This window comes from Salmo salar, chromosome ssa28, assembly GCF_905237065.1.
Source record: "Salmo salar chromosome ssa28, Ssal_v3.1, whole genome shotgun sequence".
Lineage (NCBI taxonomy): Eukaryota > Metazoa > Chordata > Actinopteri > Salmoniformes > Salmonidae > Salmo > Salmo salar.
In genome coordinates, this window is record NC_059469.1 from 37,437,416 (window position 1) to 37,458,798 (window position 21,383).

At 46.5% G+C, this 21,383-nt stretch overlaps 1 protein-coding gene across 1 annotated transcript in view; it reads right to left on the reverse strand.

Moving 5' to 3' along the window:
• Positions 1-6,766: 6,766 nt before the first annotated feature.
• The window catches only part of LOC106589949 (calcium uniporter protein, mitochondrial), a 139,905-nt gene continuing 125,288 nt past the window's right edge, over positions 6,767-21,383 (reverse strand). Inside the window, exons 7-9 of the mRNA XM_045710038.1 lie at positions 17,348-17,551; positions 15,561-15,677; positions 6,767-7,361 (exon numbers count right to left, since the gene is read on the reverse strand). Of these exons, the coding sequence (XP_045565994.1) occupies positions 7,278-7,361; positions 15,561-15,677; positions 17,348-17,551 (405 nt within the window). The 3' untranslated portion in view covers positions 6,767-7,277. The remainder of the gene's footprint in view (positions 7,362-15,560; positions 15,678-17,347; positions 17,552-21,383) is intronic.

The window sequence follows — 21,383 nt, forward strand, 5'->3', positions numbered from 1 at the left end:
AGGTCATATCCTCCTCCTATACAGACCAGGTCATATCCTCCTCCTCATACAGACCAGGTCATATCCTCCTCCTATACAGACCAGGTCATATCCTCCTCCTATACAGACCAGGTCATATCCTCCTCCTCCCTATTCAGACCAGGTCATATCCTCCTCCTATACAGACCAGGTCATATCCTCCTCCTCCTATACAGACCAGGTCATATCCTCCTCCTATACAGACCAGGTCATATCCTCCTCCCATACAGACCAGGTCATATCCTCCTCCTATACAGACCAGGTCATATCCTCCTCTATACAGACCAGGTCATATCCTCCTCCTATACAGACCAGGTCATATCCTCCTCCTATACAGACCAGGTCATATCCTCCTCCCTATTCAGACCAGGTCATATCCTCCTCCCTATACAGACCAGGTCATATCCTCCTCCTATACAGACCAGGTCATATCCTCCTCCTCCTATACAGACCAGGTCATATCCTCCTCCTCCTATACAGACCAGGTCATATCCTCCTCCTATTCAGACCAGGTCATATCCTCCTCCTATACAGACCAGGTCATATCCTCCTCCTATACAGACCAGGTCATATCCTCCTCCTATTCAGACCAGGTCATATCCTCCTCCTATTCAGACCAGGTCATATCCTCCTCCTCCTATTCAGACCAGGTCATATCCTCCTCCTATTCAGACCAGGTCATATCCTCCTCCTATACAGACCAGTTCATATCCTCCTCCTATACAGACCAGGTCATATCCTCCTCCTCATACAGACCAGGTCATATCCTCCTCCTCCTATACAGACCAGGTCATATCCTCCTCCTCCTATACAGACCAGGTCATATCCTCCTCCTATTCAGACCAGGTCATATCCTCCTCCTATACAGACCAGGTCATATCCTCCTCCTCCTATACAGACCAGGTCATATCCTCCTCCCCTATACAGACCAGGTCATATCCTCCTCCTATACAGACCAGGTCATATCCTCCTCCTATACAGACCAGGTCATATCCTCCTCCTATTCAGACCAGGTCATATCCTCCTCCTATACAGACCAGGTCATATCCTCCTCCTATACAGACCAGGTCATATCCTCCTCCTATACAGACCAGGTCATATCCTCCTCCTCATACAGACCAGGTCATATCCTCCTCCTATTCAGACCAGGTCATATCCTCCTCCCTATACAGACCAGGTCATATCCTCCTCCTATACAGACCAGGTCATATCCTCCTCCTATACAGACCAGGTCATATCCTCCTCCTATTCAGACCAGGTCATATCCTCCTCCTATTCAGACCAGGTCATATCCTCCTCCTCCTATACAGACCAGGTCATATCCTCCTCCTCCTATACAGACCAGGTCATATCCTCCTCCTCCTATTCAGACCAGGTCATATCCTCCTCCTATTCAGACCAGGTCATATCCTCCTCCTATACAGACCAGGTCATATCCTCCTCCTATACAGACCAGGTCATATCCTCCTCCTATACAGACCAGGTCATATCTTCCTCCTATTCAGACCAGGTCATATCCTCCTCCTATACAGACCAGGTCATATCCTCCTCCTATTCAGACCAGGTCATATCCTCATCCTATACAGACCAGGTCATATCCTCCTCCTATACAGACCAGGTCATATCCTCCTCCTCCTATACAGACCAGGTCATATCCTCCTCCTCCTATACAGACCAGGTCATATCCTCCTCCCTATACAGACCAGGTCATATCCTCCTCCTATACAGACCAGGTCATATCCTCCTCCTATTCAGACCAGGTCATATCCTCCTCCTATTCAGACCAGGTCATATCCTCCTCCCTATACAGACCAGGTCATATCCTCCTCCTCCTATACAGACCAGGTCATGTCCTCCTCCCTATACAGACCAGGTCATATCCTCCTCCTATTCAGACCAGGTCATATCCTCCTCCTCCTATTCAGACCAGGTCATATCCTCCTCCTACTATTCAGACCAGGTCATATCCTCCTCCCTATTCAGACCAGGTCATATCCTCCTCCTCCTATACAGACCAGGTCATATCCTCCTCCTCCTATACAGACCAGGTCATATCCTCCTCCTATACAGACCAGGTCATATCCTCCTCCTCCTATACAGACCAGGTCATATCCTCCTCCTATTCAGACCAGGTCATATCCTCCTCCTATACAGACCAGGTCATATCTTCCTCCTATACAGACCAGGTCATATCCTCCTCCTATACAGACCAGGTCATATCCTCCTCCTATACAGACCAGGTCATATCCTCCTCCTATACAGACCAGGTCATATCCTCCTCCTATTCAGACCAGGTCATATCCTCCTCCTCCTATACAGACCAGGTCATATCCTCCTCCTCCTATACAGACCAGGTCATATCTTCCTCCTATTCACACCAGGTCATATCCTCCTCCTATACAGACCAGGTCATATCCTCCTCCTATACAGACCAGGTCATATCCTCCTCCTATTCAGACCAGGTCATATCCTCCTCCTCCTATACAGACCAGGTCATATCCTCCTCCTCCTATACAGACCAGGTCATATCCTCCTCCTCCTATACAGACCAGGTCATATCCTCCTCCTATTCAGACCAGGTCATATCCTCCTCCTCCTATACAGACCAGGTCATATCCTCCTCCTATTCACACCAGGTCATATCCTCCTCCTATTCAGACCAGGTCATATCCTCCTCCTATTCAGACCAGGTCATATCCTCCTCCTATACAGACCAGGTCATATCCTCCTCCTATACAGACCTGGTCATATCCTCCTCCTCCTATACAGACCAGGTCATATCCTCCTCCCTATACAGACCAGGTCATATCCTCCTCCTCCTATACAGACCAGGTCATATCCTCCTCCTATTCAGACCAGGTCATATCCTCCTCCTATTCAGACCAGGTCATATCCTCCTCCTATACAGACCAGGTCATATCTTCCTCCTATACAGACCAGGTCATATCCTCCTCCTATACAGACCAGGTCATATCCTCCTCCTATACAGACCAGGTCATATCCTCCTCCTATACAGACCAGGTCATATCCTCCTCCTATACAGACCAGGTCATATCCTCCTCCTATACAGACCAGGTCATATCCTCCTCCTATACAGACCAGGTCATATCCTCCCCCTATTCAGACCAGGTCATATCCTCCTCCTATACAGACCAGGTCATATCCTCCTCCTCCTATTCAGACCAGGTCATATCCTCCTCCTATACAGACCAGGTCATATCCTCCTCCTATACAGACCAGGTCATATCCTCCTCCTAAACAGACCAGGTCATATCCTCCTCCTCCTCCTATACAGACCAGGTCATATCCTCCTCCTAAACAGACCAGGTCATATCCTCCTCCTATACAGACCAGGTCATATCCTCCTCCTATACAGACCAGGTCATATCCTCCTCCTCCTCCTATACAGACCAGGTCATATCCTCCTCCTAAACAGACCAGGTCATATCCTCCTCCTATTCAGACCAGGTCATATCCTCCTCCTAAACAGACCAGGTCATATCCTCCTCCTCCTCCTATACAGACCAGGTCATATCCTCCTCCTATTCAGACCAGGTCATATCCTCCTCCTATACAGACCTGGTAATATCCTCCTCCTATTCAGACCAGGTCATATCCTCCTCCTCCTATTCAGACCAGGTCTTATCCTCCTCCTATACAGACCAGGTAATATCCTCCTCCTATTCAGACCAGGTCATATCCTCCTCCTCCTATACAGACCAGGTCATATCCTCCTCCTCCTATTCAGACCAGGTCATATCCTCCTCCTATACAGACCAGGCCATATCCTCCTCCTATACAGACCAGGTCATATCCTCCTCCTATACAGACCAGGTCATATCCTCCTCCTATACAGACCAGGCCATATCCTCCTCCTATACAGACCAGGCCATATCCTCCTCCTATACAGACCAGGTCATATCCTCCTCCTATACAGACCAGGTCATATCCTCCTCCCTATACAGACCAGGTCATATCCTCCTCCTATTTAGACCAGGTCATATCCTCCTCCTATACAGACCAGGTCATATCCTCCTCCTATACAGACCAGGTCATATCCTCCTCCTATTCAGACCAGGTCATATCCTCCTCCTATTCAGACCAGGTCATATCCTCCTCCTATTCAGACCAGGTCATATCCTCCTCCTATTCAGACCAGGTCATATCCTCCTCCTCCTATTCAGACCAGGTCATATCCTCCTCCTATACAGACCAGGTCATATCTTCCTCCTATACAGACCAGGTCATATCCTCCTCCTCCTATTCAGACCAGGTCATATCCTCCTCCTATACAGACCAGGTCATATCTTCCTCCTATACAGACCAGGTCATATCCTCCTCCCTATACAGACCAGGTCATATCCTCCTCCTATTCAGACCAGGTCATATCCTCCTCCTATACAGACCAGGTCATATCCTCCTCCTCCTATACAGACCAGGTCATATCCTCCTCCTATACAGACCAGGTCATATCCTCCTCCTATTCAGACCAGGTCATATCCTCCTCCTATTCAGACCAGGTCATATCCTCCTCCCTATACAGACCAGGTCATATCCTCCTCCTATTCAGACCAGGTCATATCCTCCTCCTATTCAGACCAGGTCATATCCTCCTCCTATACAGACCAGGTCATATCCTCCTCCTATACAGACCAGGTCATATCCTCCTCCTATTCAGACCAGGTCATATCCTCCTCCTATACAGACCAGGTCATATCCTCCTCCTATTCAGACCAGGTCATATCCTCCTCCTATTCAGACCAGGTCATATCCTCCTCCTATTCAGACCAGGTCATATCCTCCTCCTATTCAGACCAGGTCATATCCTCCTTCTATTCAGACCAGGTCATATCCTCCTCCTCCTATTCAGACCAGGTCATATCCTCCTCCTATTCAGACCAGGTCATATCCTCCTCCTATTCAGTTTTTTTAATAATTCAATTATACTTATTTATTCTTGTCACAATGAAAAGGCATCTGTTTTCACTAGAAAGTGTTTATTTTGGAAAATGTCATTATTTTGGCAGCAGGTAGGTAATGCATTATTATTATTAATGTGTTTGTGTGTGTGTGTGTGTATGTGTGTGTGTGTGTGTGTGTGCGTGTGTGTATGTGTGCTGTATGTGTGTGTGTGTATGTGCTGTATATGTGTGTGTACTGTATATGTGTGTGTGTGTGTGTGTGTACTGTATATGTGTGTGTGTGTGTGTGTGTGTGTGTGTGTGTGTGTGTGTGTGTGTGTGTGTGTGTGTGTGTGTGTGTGTGTGTGTGATGGATATCTGCATTATAAACCCAACCCTGTTCCTCCATCCATTCCCAGTCTTCTGCTGTGTCCTTAATACACCTCACGCACACAAATGGACATGAAAAGATGAACCATTCAACAGCCTGCAGTCTAACAGCTGTCACACACTATATCATATGGCATATATTCCCAATATTAACTCACTTTCTTTATATTATCCACACAATGAGGTTAGTTACCGTAGTAGAAAGGTGAATATATATTTTAGAAATGGTACAACTTCAGTCACATCCCAAATTCATCTTTATTTTATTTTTTTTGACCATCAAACATTTCACTAATGCCCAGATTTCTTTCAAGTATTCGTGCACACATGTTTACAGCTGTTAACGAGAGATCTACAGAGGGTTCTAGAACGTTCTCTTGGGCTGATGTGAGTGAGGCACTGTGGGATATGTAGTCGGGATGAATTGTGGGACATGTCAGTAGTACTCTTAGGGAGATATTGTGTTTTTTTCTTTTTTTACAAAGAAACTCTCTGCCAGAAATCATTCTTTTCCAGTTCATCTACTCTCGCTCTGTCTGTGTAACACTGCGTGGATGGTGGATGTATCCTATGCGGGCCTTGTTGGTTATGATAACAGTATATATATATATATATATATATATATATATATATATATATATATATATATATATATATATATATATATATATATGAATGAGAGACAGAGAGAGAGAGAGAGAGAGAGAGAGACACAGAGAGAGAGAGAGAGAGAGAGAGAGAGAGAGAGAGAGAGAGAGACAGAGAGAGAGAGAGAGAGAGAGAGAGAGAGAGAGAGAGAGAGACAGAGAGAGCGAGAGAGCGAGAGAGCGAGAGAGAGAGAGGGTAATTCTATTGATATGAGGGTCCTGTATGTCGGAGATATTTAATAAAGAGATGCAGATATATCAACTTATTACTGGATGTTAAAAGAGAGCCCCCCCCCCCCCCACACTCTACTTCCATTTTGTTTGATTGTATATTATTTTCCATAACAAATATAGTATGGCTTTGTCAGAATATTGTTGGGACTATTAGATAAAACACACAGTGATGTTTGTCTGTAGTCCTTTCCTTTTTATCTTCCAATTCCAACAGGAAGTCAACAACAGAAAGAGGAAATGAGGCATGGTCACCTGACCTCAACTCTCGTCTGTCCACTTCCTGTAAAGGCTGTGACGGGCTCTTGATAAAGCTCAGTGTCGTCGTAGCAACGGAATCGGTAGGGTAGCTGTCCGTCAGGCAGAGGGGGAGGGGACCTGGAGGAAAAAAAGGGGGCAGGGTTGGCCACAGCCAATCTGACAAGACAAGAAGGGGTCAGCCAAGGTCAAAGTTCAAGGTCACATGGAGCTCACAGGAACTGCTGTCCAATCACAGCCGTGTACCTCTGTGCATGCAGAGTGTCAGAGGTTAGAGGTCAGGGGGAGGAGCTAGAGAAGATCCGTCCTTGTAAACGTGGATTCAGTCCATCCATAGACGTCCCAAGGAGTGGTGGTGTGTCAGTTAACAGTTTGAAGGCTCCAGCTGCACTGTGGGCCAACTAGTCCATAGATATAGTAGGTCACACACGCTCATAAATGTGTCCGTCTGTCTTCTCCCTATGCCTCGCCTCGGCTGTAGCTCCTCTCCCCCCGTAGCGTCTCACTTCCTGTACGTCCCCTAGAGTTGCAGTTCCAGTTTCACCATCTACCTCTCTAGAAGGATTCAGTGTCTGTTCTTTCTTGTTGCCAAAACTCCTCTTGATATGGTTTTACTTGCAATTATCATCCAAGAGAACAAACAGAGGAGAAACTCCCACGGAGGTTGACTAAAGGATAGGCCTGTCAAAGAGAGAGAGAGAGAGAAAAAGTAAAGGTGGAAGAGGGTGGATGGACGGAGAGAGAGAGAGGGGAAGGTGAGGTTAGGAGGGATGGAGGGAGAGAGAGAGAGAGGGGAAGGTGAGGTTAGGAGGGATGGAGGGAAGGGAGGATATCAATCTTTGCTGGCGGCGGTGAGTTGCTGGACAGGGAGTTGGAGCTGGAGGGGATCCCTCAGACGTTTCAGATCTAACTCCACCTGAGGGGGAGAGAGGGAGAGAGAGGAGGGGGGAGAGAGAGAAACAAAAAGAGAGAGAGAAAGAGAGAGAGGGGAGTAGAGTGGCGGGAGAGAGAGAGAGAGAGAGAGAGAGAGAGAGGGGAGTGGGGAGAGAGAAAGAAATAAAAAAAGAGAGAGAAAGCGAGAGAGAGAGAGAGAGAGAAGAAAGAGAGATGAAGAGAGAGAGGGGGAGTGGGGAGAGAGAAAGAGGGGGGGAGTGGGGGAGAGAGAGAAAGAAAGAGAGGAAGAGAGAGAGGGGGGAGTGGGGAGAGAGAAAGAGGGGGGAGTGGGGAGAGAGAGAGAAAGAAAGAGAGGAAGAGAGAGAGGGGGGAGTGGGGAGAGAGAAAGAGGGGGGAGTGGGGAGAGAGAGAGAAAGAAAGAGAGGAAGAGAGAGAGGGGGGAGTGGGGAGAGAGAGAGAAAGAGAGAGAGAAAAAGGGGAAGATAATTATAATAATTAACATAATAATATGTAATAATAATATATATATACAGTGAGGGGGAAAAAGTATTTGATCCCCTGCTGATTTTGTATGTTTGCCCACTGACAAAGAAATGATCAGTCTATAATTTTAATGGTAGGTTTATTTGAACAGTGAGAGACAGAATAGCAACAAAAATATCCAGAAAAACACATGTAAGAAATGTTATAAATTGATTTGCATTTTAATGAGGGAAATAAGTATTTGACCCCCTCTCAATCAGAAAGATTTCTGGCTCACAGGTGTCTTTTATACAGGTAACGAGCTGAGATTAGGAGCACACTCTTAAAGGGAGTGCTCCTAATCTCAGTTTGTTACCTGTATAAAAGACACCTGTCCACAGAAGCAATCAATCAATCATATTCCAAACTCTCCACCATGGCCAAGACCAAAGAGCTCTCCAAGGATGTCAGGGACAAGATTGTAGACCTACACAAGGCTGGAATGAGCTACAAGACCATCTCCAAGCAGCTTGGTGAGAAGGTGACAACCGTTGGTGCGATTATTCGCAAATGGAAGAAACACAAAAGAACTGTCAATATCCCTCGGCCTGGGGCTCCATGCAAGATCTCACCTCGTGGAGTTGCAATGATCATGAGAACGGTGAGGAATCAGCCCAGAACTACACGGGAGGATCTTGTCAATGATCTCAAGGCAGCTGGGACCATAGTCACCAAGAAAACAATTGGTAACACACTACGCCGTGAAGGACTGAAATCAAGCAGCGCCCGCAAGCTCCCCCTGCTCAAGAAAGCACATATACATGCCCGTCTGAAGTTTGAAAATGAACATCTAAATGATTCAGAGGACAACTGGTGAAAGTGTTGTGGTCAGATGAGACCAAAATGGAGCTCTTTGGCATCAACTCAACTCGCCGTGTTTGGAGGAGGAGGAATGCTGCCTATGACCACAAGAACACCATCTCCACCGTCAAACATGGAGGTGGAAACATTATGTTTTGGGGGTGTTTTTCTGCTAAGGGGACAGGACAACTTCACTGCATCAAAGGGACGATGGACGGGGCCATGTACCGTCAAATCTTGGGTGAGAACCTCCTTCCCTCAGCCAGGGCATTGAAAATGGGTCGTGGATGGGTATTCCAGCATGACAATGACCCAAAACACACGGCCAAGGCAACAAAGGAGTGGCTCAAGAAGAAGCACATTAAGGTCCTGGAGTGGTCTTGCCAGTCTCCAGACCTTAAACCCATAGAAAATCTGTGGAGGGAGCTGAAGGTTCGAGTTGCCAAACGTCAGCCTCGAAACCTTAATGACTTGGAGAAGATCTGCAAAGAGGAGTGGGACAAAATCTCTCCTGAGATGTGTGCAAACCTGGTGGCCAACTACAAGAAACGTCTGACCTCTGTGATTGCCAACAAGGGTTTTGCCACCAAGTACTAAGTCATGTTTTGCAGAGGGGTCAAATACTTATTTCCCTCATTAAAATGCAAATCATTTTATAACATTTTTCACATGCGTTTTTCTGGATTTTTTTGTTGTTATTCTGTCTCTCACTGTTCAAATAAACCTACCATTAAAATTATAGACTGATCATTTCTTTGTCACTGGGCAAACGTACAAAATCAGCAGGAGATCAAATACTTTTTTCCCTCACTGTATAATATGTCAATGCCTCTACATTTGTTCCTTTCTGGTCAAAATAGGTTTCAATCTAGATCCTAAAATCATGTGAGATTGAGACCTTCAGCAGGTTGTACTTGTAGACTGCCAACCTAGATAGTCCTTTTTCATTTTTATTTATTTATTTAATTTCACTGAGCTATAGTTCATATTTTATATTTTATTTTTATTTCACCTATATTTAACCAGGTAGGCCAGTTAAAACCTCTTCAGCGTCTGATCCCGTTAGCGGGATCAAAATCCAGCGAAAAATCATATCGCCAATTAGCATTAAAAAAAAGTCATAATTTAAAAAAAATATATATAATATATATTTTTTTTTTTATAGATACACCTCTCCTGAATCGACCCACGTCGTCCGATTTCAAAAAGGTTTTACAGGAAAAGCAAATCATTAGATTATATTAGATGAGTCCATCGTAAAAAGCAGCTTCATAGCCATTTTCCGACCAACCACTTGCATCACATATAATCAAAAAACAGCTAAATGCAGCACTAACCTTTTACAAACTTCATCAGATGGCACCCCTAGGACATCATGTTATACAATGCATGCATTCTTTTGTTCAATAAAGGTCATATTTATATATAAAAACAGCATTTTACATCTCTGTCTGATGTTGACTACATCATTTCCCCTCAAAAGCGTCCCGGTAAACAATGCTACAATTCCCTAAATTACTATACTATAACGATTTTTTAAATGTATATTGTCAATCTAACATTTATAGATGAATATCTCTTGAGAACACCTGTCATACCAGATTTTAAATTAACTTTACTGGGTAATCACACTTTGCAATAAAAGGAGATGCGATACTCAGAAAATGAGCTAATATACAGAGCTCGGCGCCATCTTGGACGCAATAGCATGAACCATCTCATCTTGTATAATATTGTCAATAATCGCCTACCTTTAGTTGTCTTCATCAGAAAGCATCCCAGGTCCACAACAGATGTATTTTCGGTCAAAAAGTCCATACTTCACGTTCCATTAGCCTGATGTTGGTAGCGCGTCCTATGGCTCTCTCGAGCGCAGCTCTGAAGTTCAGAATAAATGCAATGCTCGCGCATGTAGGTTCGTTCAAACATGTCAAACGTTGTATAAAATAAATCTTCAGGGCCTCTAACACCAAGAGAGCCAATAAGATTCGAGGGGGATGATGTCATGGCCTTTAAAACCGTATCCAAAGGTGGGGGCAGACATGGCCGCCGGCGTCATAATGGTGATGGCCCATCCCCTGTGACCAATTTCAAACTCGTGTCATTCACTGAGTTTTGACTCTATAAGGCTCAAACCACTGTGAAAGGACTGGCGACATCTAGTGGAAGCAATAGGAAGTGCTCACTGAACCATGGTTAACGGTGTGATTAATAAGGAAAGATGAGAAGTCAAGTCCACAATTCAGAATTCCACTTCCTGTTTCAATCGGTCTCGGGGTTTTGACTGCCATTTGAGTTCTGTTATACTCACAGACACCATTCAAACAGTTTTAGAAACTTTAGAGTGTTTTCTATCCATATATAATAAGTATATGCATGCCCTATCTTCTGAGTTTGATTAGTAGGCCGTTGAAAATGGGAACGATTTTTTTTCAAAATGCGCTGTGGCGCCCCCTATCCTACGGTATCCTCAAGAGGTTATTAATTAAAGAACAAGTTCTCATTTACAACTGCGACCTGGCCAAGATAAAGCGAAGCAGTGCAACACAAACAACAACACAGAGTTACACATGGAATAAACAAACGTACAGTCAATAACACAATAGAAAAAGTATATATACAGTGTGTGCAAATGGCGTGAGGAGGTAAGGCAATAAATAGGCCATAGTGGTGAAGTCATTTTCAATTTATCAGATTAACACGGGAGTGATAGATGTGCAGATGAGGATGTGCAAAGAAAATACTGGTGTGCAAAAGAGCAAAAAAGTAAATAAAAACAATATGGGGATGAGGTAGGTATGAGTTAGGTAGTTGGGTGGGCTATTTACAGATGGGTTGTGTACAGCTGCAGCGATCGGTTAGCTGCTCAGATAGCTGACGCTTAAAGTTAGTGAGGGAGATATGAAGTCTCCAAATTCATTCCAGTCGTTGGCAGCAGAGAACTGGAAGGAAAGGCAGCCAAAGGTGTATGACCAGTGAAATATACCTGCTGGAGTGCGTGCTACGGGTAGGTGTTGCTATGGTGACCAGTGAGATGACGTAAGGTGGAGACTTATCTAGCAAAGACTTATAGATGACCTGGAGCCAGTGGGTTTGGCGACGAATATGTAGTGAGGGCCAGCCGACGAGAGCATACGGGTCACAGTGGTGGGTGGTATGTGGGGCTTTAGTGACAAAACGGATGGCCCTGTGATAGACTGCATCCAATTTACTGAGTAGAGTGTTGGAGGCTATTTTGTAAATGACATCGCCGAAGTCACGGATTGGTAGGATGGTCAGTTTTACGAGGGTATGTTTGGCAGCGTGAGTGAAGGATGCTTTGTTGCGAAATAGGAAGCCGATTCTAGATTTAATTTTGGATTGGAGATGCTTAATGTGAGTCTGGAAGGAGAGTTTACAGTCTAACCAGACACCTAGGTATTTGTAGTTGTCCACATATTCTAAGTCAGAACCGTCCAGAGTAGTGATGCTGGACGGGCGGGCAGTGATCGGTTGAAGAGCATGCGTTTAGTTTTACAAGCGTTTAAGAGCAGTTGGAGGCCACGGAAGGAGTGTTGTATGGCATTGAAGCTCGTTTGGAGGTTTGTTAACACAGAGTCGGCCCGAGAATTGAACCCTATGGTACCCCCATAGAGACAGCCAGAAGTCCGGACAACAGGCCCTCCGATTTGACACACTGAACTCTATCTGAGAAGTAGTTGGTGAACCAGGCGAGGTAGTCATTTGAGAAACCAAGACTGTTGAGTCTGCCGATAAGAATACGGTGATTGACAGAGTCGAAAGCCTTGGCCAGGTCGACGAAGACAGCTGCACAGTATTGTCTTTTATCGACGGAGGTTATGATATCGTTTAGGACCTTGAGCGTGGCTGAGGTGCAGCCATCATCCGCTCGGAAACCAGATTGCATAGTGGAGACGGTACGGTGGGATTCGAAATGGTCGGTGATCTGTTTGTTAACTTGGATTTTGAAGACTTTAGAAAGGCAGGGTAGGATAGATATAGGTCTGTAACAGTTTGGGTCTAGAGTGTCTCCCCCTTTGAAGATGGGGATGACCGCGGCAGCTTTCCAATCTTTGGGGATCTCAGACGATACGAAAGAGAGGTTGAACAGGCTAGTAATAGGGGTTGCAACAATTGCGGTGGATAATTTTAGAAAGAAAGGGTCCAGATTTTCTAGCCCAGCTGATTTGTAGGGGTCCAGATTTTGTAGCTCTTTCAGAACATCAGCTATCTGGATTTGGGTGAAGGAGAAATGGGGGAGGCTTGGGCAAGTTGCTGTGGGGGGTGCAGAGCTGTTGCCCGGTGTAGGGGTAGCCAGGTGGTAAGCATGGCCAGCTGTAGAGAAATACTTACATGTATTGAAATTCTCGATTATCGTAGATTTATCGGTGGTGACAGTGTTTCCTAGCCCCAGTGCAGTGGGCAGCTGGGAGGAGGTGCTCTTATTCTCCATGCACTTTACAGTGTCACAGAACTTTTTGGAGTTTGTGTTACAGGATAAACATTTCTGTTTGAAAAAGCTAGCCTTTGCTTTCCTAACTGACTGCGTGTATTGGTTTCTGACTTCCCTGAAAAGTTGCATATCGCAGGGACTATTCGATGCTAGTGCAGTCTGCCACAGGATGTTTTTATGCTGTTCGAGGGCAGTCAGGTCTGGAGTGAACCAAGGGCTATAACTGTTCTTAGTTCTACATTTTTTGAAAGGGGCATGCTTATTTAAGATGGTGAGGAAATTACTTTTAAAGAACAACCAGGCATCCTCTACTGACAGGATGAGGTCAATATCCTTCCAGGATACCCGGGCCAGGTCGATTAGAAAGGCCTGCTCGCAGAAGTGTTTTAGGGAGCGTTTGACAGTGATGAGGGGTGGTCGTTTGACCGCGGACCCATAGCGGATGCAGGCAATGAGGCAGTGATCATTGAGATCCTGATTGAAAACAGCAGATGTGTATTTGGAGGGCAAGTTGATCAGGGTAATATCTATGAGGTGCCCGTGTTTACGGATTTAGGGTTGTACCTGGTGGGTTCCTTGATCATTTGTGTGAGATTGAGGGCATCTAGCTTAGATTGTAGGACTACCGGGGTGTTAAGCATATCCCAGTTTAGGTCACCTAAAAGAACGAACTCTGAAGATAGATGGGGGGGCAATCAATACACATATGGTGTCCCGGGCACAGCTGGGATCTGAGGGGAGTCTATAACAGGCGGCAACAGTGAGAGACTTATTTCTGGAGAGATTCATTTTTAAAATTAGAAGCTCGAACTGTTTGGGCATAGACCTGGAAAGTATGACAGAACTTTTCAGTAGATTGCAACTCAGGCATTGAGTGATGATAAGAGAGGTTGCATCTCCGGATGCAATAGTTATGCTGGGTGAGGTCACCGCATGTGTGGGAGGTGGGACAAAGGAGGTATCTGAGGCATGTTGAGCGGGACTAGGGGCTCTGCAGTGAACTAAAACAATAATAACTGTCCTAAGCAACAGTATACAAGACATATTGACATTAGAGAGAGCCATAAAGCGATCACAGGTGTTGATTGGGAGAGCCAGCTAAGACAACAACGTGTAAGACAACAACAGCTAATCAGCTAAGACAACAACAACAGGTAAAATGGCGATGAATGGGCAGAGAGGGTCGGTTAACTACACACAGGGCCTGAGTTCGGGGCTGGGGCCGACAGATAAACAAAATAAACAAAATGGAGTACCGTGATTAATGAACAGTCCAGCAGGCATTGGCTATGTAGCCAAGTGATCATGGGGTCCAGTGAACAGCAATAGATGAAACAGGGAAGCCGCTAGGTAGTCATTACTACGCTAGCAAGCTGGAGACACGGCGTTCAAAAAAAAGGTTAGCAGGCCGGGGCTAGTAGAAGCTTCTGCTCCGACTTCCGGCAAAGGACGGTTGGGGCCACAGCAGACGGAATTACGTCGGCAGACCAATCGTGATGGAATGGTGGGTGTTGACAAAGGGTCCAGGCCAGTTGGCAAAAGAGGTATTGTAGCTGGAGTAATTTATTTTGCTAGCCGGGAGATGCGCCTGGCTTGCGGCTAACTGGTGCTAGCTTCGGGACAAGGGCGTTAGCCACTATAGCCACTCGGTAGCAGCTACCTAGCAGCGATAATCCGATGCAAAGGTCCAGAGCTTACGGCAAGAATCCGGTGGTGTAGTGGATTCTAGTCGTGTTAGTGAAGAGTCCGGGAGGTATCAGCTGTGTATCCGAGTGATCATAGAGTCCACTGAGCAGGCCGGGAGATGGGCCTGGCTCAAGGCTAGCTTCGAGGCTGGGCCACTCGGTGGCAGCTAGCTAGCTGCGATGATCAGGAGTAATGGTCCAGGGCTTACGGCACGAATCTGGTGTTGTCGTGGAGAAAAACAGTCCGATATGCTCAGGGTTGATATTGCGCTGTGCAGACTGGCAAGTACTATCCAGGCTAAAAGCGTCTGGTGTCTATGCTAAAGGTAAAGGCCGCAACAGTGGCTAACAATGAGTAAATAGCTAGTAGCTAATTAGCTGGTTAGCTCCTGATGGCTAGCTGCTGATGGAGGGTTCTAGCTATAAGGTCTAAAAAAATAGCAGATCCGTATCACATTGGGTGAGGCGGGTTGCCGGAAGGTATATTACATTTAAAAAAATGGAAAAAGAGATTGAAAATATATTGAAATATATACAAAACAAAGATGAAAAATACAACGTTTACACGGGAGAACGACAAACGACGTCTGCACTGCTACGCCATCTTGAAATATACCTTCAGCTGGTTGTACTTGTGGACGGGTTAGTGTCTACCTCAGCGATAGAGTCCTTCAGCTGGTTGTACTTGTGGACGGGTTAGTGCCTACCTCAGCGATAGAGTCCTTCAGCTGGTTGTACTTGTGGACGGGTTAGTGCCTACCTCAGCGATAGAGTCCTTCAGCTGGTTGTACTTGTGGACGTCAAAGCGTTGTCTCTTCACCCCCTTGTGGAAGAACAGCAGGTACTGTCTGTCCCTGGCGTCAGGATAAATGTACTCCTACAGGAAGGAGGGGAGGCGACGGAGGGAGGGAGGGGAGAACAGGCTGTTAGAATAATACAACTAGAATACTTACTCAACCCTCCTACATACAAACCTTAGAGAACCACTACACAAAACTACAAATGACAGACACTAGTCCATGACCTAGCCTCTTACCTGCCCGGACTAGCCTCTTACCTAGCCTCATACCTAGCCGGACTAGCCTCTTACCTAGCCTCTTACCTAGTCTCATACCTGGCCTAGCCTCTTACCTGGCCGGACTAGCCTCTTACCTAGTCTCATACCTGGCCTAGCCTCCTACCTGGCCGGACTAGCCTCTTCTAGCCTCATACCTGGCCTAGCCTCTTACCTGGCCGGACTAGCCTCCTACCTAGCCTCATACCTGGCCTAGTCTCTTACCTAGCCTCATACCTGGCCTAGCATCTTACCTAGCCTCATACCTGGCCTAGCCTCTTGCCTGGTCTGGCCTCTTGCCTGGCCTAGCTTCTTGCCTGGCCTAGCCTCTTGCCTGGCCTAGCCTCTTACCTAGCCTCATACGTAGCCTCATACCTGGCCTGGCTTCTTACCTAGCCTCTTGCCTGGCCTGGCCTCCTGCCTGGCCTCTAGCCTGGCCTAGCCTCTTGCCTGGCCTGGCCTCTAACCTGGCCTGGCCTCTTGCCTGGCCTCTAACCTGGCCTCTAGCCTGGCCTAGCCTCTTGCCTGCCCTCTTACCTGGCCTGGCCTCTTACCTGGCCGGACTAGCCTCTTACCTAGTCTCATACCTGGCCTAGCCTCCTACCTGGCCGGACTAGCCTCTTCTAGCCTCATACCTGGCCTAGCCTCTTACCTGGCCGGACTAGCCTCCTACCTAGCCTCATACCTGGCCTAGCATCTTACCTAGCCTCATACCTGGCCTAGCCTCTTGCCTGGTCTGGCCTCTTGCCTTGGCCTAGCTTCTTGCCTGGCCTAGCCTCTTGCCTGGCCTAGCCCTGCTCTTACCAAGCCTCAGCTACGAAGCCTCATACCTGGCCTGGCTTCTTACCTAGCCTCTTGCCTGGCCTGGCCTCCTGCCTGGCCTCTAGCCTGGCCTAGCCTCTTGCCTGGCCTAGCCTCTTGCCTGGCCTAGCCTCTTGCCTGGCCTGGCCTCTAACCTGGCCTGGCCTCTTGCCTGGCCTAGCCTCTTGCCTGGCCTGGCCTCTAGCCTGGCCAGGCCTCTTGCCTGGCCTCTAACCTGGCCTCTTGCCTGGCCTAGCCTCTTGCCTGGCCTAGCCTCTTGCCTGGCCTGGCCTCTAGCCTGGCCAGGCCTCTTGCCTGGCCTCTAACCTGGCCTCTAGCCTGGCCTAGCCTCTTGCCTGCCCTCTTACCTGGCCTGGCCTCTTAGCTGCTGTGAGTACGAAATAGGGGTACATGGCCATGGCGGTATGTGTGTTACAGTGTGTGTGTGTGTGTGTGTATGTTAGTGTGTGTGTGTTACTGTGTGTGTGTGTTACAGTGTGTGTGTGAGCGTTACAGTGTGTGTGTGTGTGTGTGTAAAAGTGTGTGTGCGTGTTACAGTGGGTGTGTGTGTGTTACAGTGTGTGTGTGCGCGTTACAGTGTGTGTGTGTGTGTTACAGTGTGTGTGTTACAGTGTGTGTGTGTGCGTGTTACAGTGTGTGTGTGTGTTACAGTGTGTGTGTGTGTGTGTTACCTGGCGTGTGAGTACGTAGTAGGAGTACATAGCCATGGCGGTGGCGTAGGTAATGAAGTAGGTAACAGGCTCCATGATGTCCCAGGAGTACTCCCACCAGGTGAGGCGCGCCAGAATCCCAAACTGTGTCGCCATGTAGGCCACGCCCCCCCACAGCACCCAGGTGGTACGACGCTCCGCCTTACGACTCAGCTCCTCCCTCACCTGGGATGGAGAGCCAATCAGAAACACAAATCAATAATAAGACACTTACACCTGTGGTCCTCTGTAGTTCAGTTAGTAGAACGTGGTCCTCTGTAGCTCAGTTAGTAGAACGTGGTCCTCTGTAGTTCAGTTAGTAGAACGTGGTCCTCTGTAGTTCAGTTAGTAGCACGTGGTCCTCTGTAGTTCAGTTAGTAGAACATGGTCCTCTGTAGTTAGTAGAACATGGTCCTCTGTAGTTCAGTTAGTAGCACATGGTCCTCTGTAGTTCAGTTAGTAGAACGTGGTCCTCTGTAGTTCAGTTAGTAGAACGTGGTCCTCTGTAGTTCAGTTAGTAGAACGTGGTCCTCTGAAGTTCAGTTAGTAGAACGTGGTCCTCTGGAGTTCAGTTAGTATAACGTGGTCCACTGTAGTTCAGTTAGTAGAACGTGGTCCTCTGTAGTTCAGTTAGTAGAAGGTGGTCCTCTGTAGTTCAGTTAGTAGAACGTGGTCCTCTGTAGTTCAGTTAGTAGAACATGGTCCTCTGTAGTTCAGTTAGTAGAACACGGTCCTCTGTAGTTCAGTTAGTAGAACGTGGTCCTCTGTAGTTCAGTTAGTAGAACGTGGTCCTCTGTAGTTCAGTTAGTAGAACGTGGTCCTCTGTAGTTCAGTTAGTAGAACGTGGTCCTCTGTAGTTCAGTTAGTAGAACGTGGTCCTCTGTAGTTCAGTTAGTAGAACGTGGTCCTCTGTAGTTCAGTTAGTAGAACGTGGTCCTCTGTAGTTCAGTTAGTAGAACGTGGTCCTCTGAAGTTCAGTTAGTAGAACGTGGTCCTCTGGAGTTCAGTTAGTATAACGTGGTCCATTGTAGTTCAGTTAGTAGAACGTGGTCCTCTGTAGTTCAGTTAGTAGAAGGTGGTCCTCTGTAGTTCAGTTAGTAGAACGTGGTCCTCTGTAGTTCAGTTAGTAGAACATGGTCCTCTGTAGTTCAGTTAGTAGAACACGGTCCTCTGTAGTTAGTAGAACGTGGTCCTCTGTAGTTCAGTTAGTAGAACATGGTCCTCTGTAGTTCAGTTAGTAGAACATGGTCCTCTGTAGTTCAGTTAGTAGAACGTGGTCCTCTGTAGTTCAGTTAGTAGAACGTGGTCCTCTGTAGTTCAGTTAGTAGAACGTGGTCCTCTGTAGTTCAGTTAGTAGAACATGGTCCTCTGTAGTTCAGTTAGTAGAACGTGGTCCTCTCTAGTACAGTTAGTAGAACGTGGTCCTCTGTAGTTGGTAGAACATGGTCCTCTGTAGTTAAGTTAGTAGAACGTGGTCCTCTGTAGTTCAGTTAGTAGAACGTGGTCCTCTGTAGTTCAGTTAGTAGAACATGGCCCTCTGTAGTTCAGTTAGTAGAACATGGTCCTCTGTAGTTCAGTTAGTAGAACATGGTCCTCTGTAGTTCAGTTAGTAGAACATGGTCCTCTGTAGTTCAGTTAGTAGAACGTGGTCCTCTGTAGTTCAGTTAGTAGAACGTGGTCCTCTGTAGTTCAGTTAGTAGAACGTGGTCCTCTGTAGTTCAGTTAGTAGAACGTGGTCCTCTGTAGTTCAGTTAGTAGAACGTGGTCCTCTGTAGTTCAGTTGGTAGAACGTGGTCCTCTGTCGTTCAGTTAGTAGAACGTGGTCCTCTGTAGTTCAGTTAGTAGAACGTGGTCCTCTGTAGTTCAGTTAGTAGAACGTGGTCCTCTGTAGTTCAGTTAGTAGAACGTGGTCCTCTGTAGTTCAGTTAGTAGAACGTGGTCCTCTGTAGTTCAGTTAGTAGAACGTGGTCCTCTGTAGATCAGTTAGTAGAACGTGGTCCTCTGTAGCTCAGTTAGTAGAACGTGGTCCTCTGTAGTTCAGTTAGTAGAACGCGGTCCTCTGTAGTTCAGTTAGTAGAACATGGTCCTCTGTAGTTCAGTTAGTAGAACGCGGTCCTCTGTAGTTCAGTTAGTAGAACATGGTCCTCTGTAGTTCAGTTAGTAGAACATGGTCCTATGTAGTTCAGTTAGTAGAACGTGGTCCTATGTAGTTCAGTTAGTAGAACGTGGTCCTCTGTAGTTAGTAGAACGTGGTCCTCTGTAGTTCAGTTAGTAGAACGTGGTCCTCTGTAGTTCAGTTAGTAGAACGTGGTCCTCTGTAGTTCAGTTAGTAGAACGTGGTCCTCTGTAGTTCAGTTAGTAGAACGTGGTCCTCTGTAGTTCAGTTAGTAGAACGTGGTCCTCTGTAGTTCAGTTAGTAGAACGTGGTCCTCTGTAGTTCAGAGGACCACATGGTCCTCTGTAGTTCAGTTAGTAGAACGTGGTCCTCTCTAGTACAGTTAGTAGAACGTGGTCCTCTGTAGTTGGTAGAACATGGTCCTCTGTAGTTAAGTTAGTAGAACGTGGTCCTCTGTAGTTCAGTTAGTAGAACGTGGTCCTCTGTAGTTCAGTTAGTAGAACGTGGTCCTCTCTAGTTCAGTTAGTAGAACGTGGTCCTCTGTAGTTCAGTTAGTAGAACGTGGTCCTCTGTAGTTCAGTTAGTAGAACGTGGTCCTCTGTAGTTCAGTTAGTAGAACGTGGTCCTCTGTAGTTCAGTTAGTAGAACGTGGTCCTCTGTAGTTCAGTTAGTAGAACGTGGTCCTCTGTAGTTCAGTTAGTAGAACGTGGTCATCTGTAGTTCAGTTAGTAGAACGTGGTCCTCTGTAGTTCAGTTAGTAGAACGTGGTCCTCTGTAGTTCAGTTAGTAGAACATGGTCCTCTGTAGTTCAGTTAGTAGAAATTGGTCCTCTGTAGTTAGTAGAACGTGGTCCTCTGTAGTTCAGTTAGTAGAACATGGTCCTCTGTAGTTCAGTTAGTAGAACATGGTCCTCTGTAGTTCAGTTAGTAGAACGTGGTCCTCTGTAGTTCAGTTAGTAGAACGTGGTCCTCTGTAGTTCAGTTAGTAGAACGTGGTCCTCTGTAGTTCAGTTAGTAGAACGTGGTCCTCTGTAGTTCAGTTAGTAGAACGTGGTCCTCTGTAGTTCAGTTGGTAGAACGTGGTCCTCTGTCGTTCAGTTAGTAGAACGTGGTCCTCTGTAGTTCAGTTAGTAGAACGTGGTCCTCTGTAGTTCAGTTAGTAGAACGTGGTCCTCTGTAGTTCAGTTAGTAGAACGTGGTCCTCTGTAGTTCAGTTAGTAGAACGTGGTCCTCTGTAGTTCAGTTAGTAGAAAATGGTCCTCTGTAGTTCAGTTAGTAGAACGTGGTCCTCTGTAGATCAGTTAGTAGAACGTGGTCCTCTGTAGCTCAGTTAGTAGAACACGGTCCTCTGTAGTTCAGTTAGTAGAACGCGGTCCTCTGTAGTTCAGTTAGTAGAACGCGGTCCTCTGTAGTTCAGTTAGTAGAACATGGTCCTCTGTAGTTCAGTTAGTAGAACGCGGTCCTCTGTAGTTCAGTTAGTAGAACATGGTCCTCTGTAGTTCAGTTAGTAGAACATGGTCCTATGTAGTTCAGTTAGTAGAACGTGGTCCTATGTAGTTCAGTTAGTAGAACATGGTCCTCTGTAGTTAGTAGAACGTGGTCCTCTGTAGTTCAGTTAGTAGAACGTGGTCCTCTGTAGTTCAGTTAGTAGAACGTGGTCCTCTGTAGTTCAGTTAGTAGAACGTGGTCCTCTGTAGTTCAGTTAGTAGAACGTGGTCCTCTGTAGTTCAGTTAGTAGAACGTGGTCCTCTGTAGTACAGTTAGTAGAACGTGGTCCTCTGTAGTTGGTAGAACGTGGTCCTCTGTAGTTCAGTTAGTAGAACGTGGTCCTCTGTAGTTCAGTTAGTAGAACGTGGTCCTCTGTAGTTCAGTTAGTAGAAATTGGTCCTCTGTAGTTAGTAGA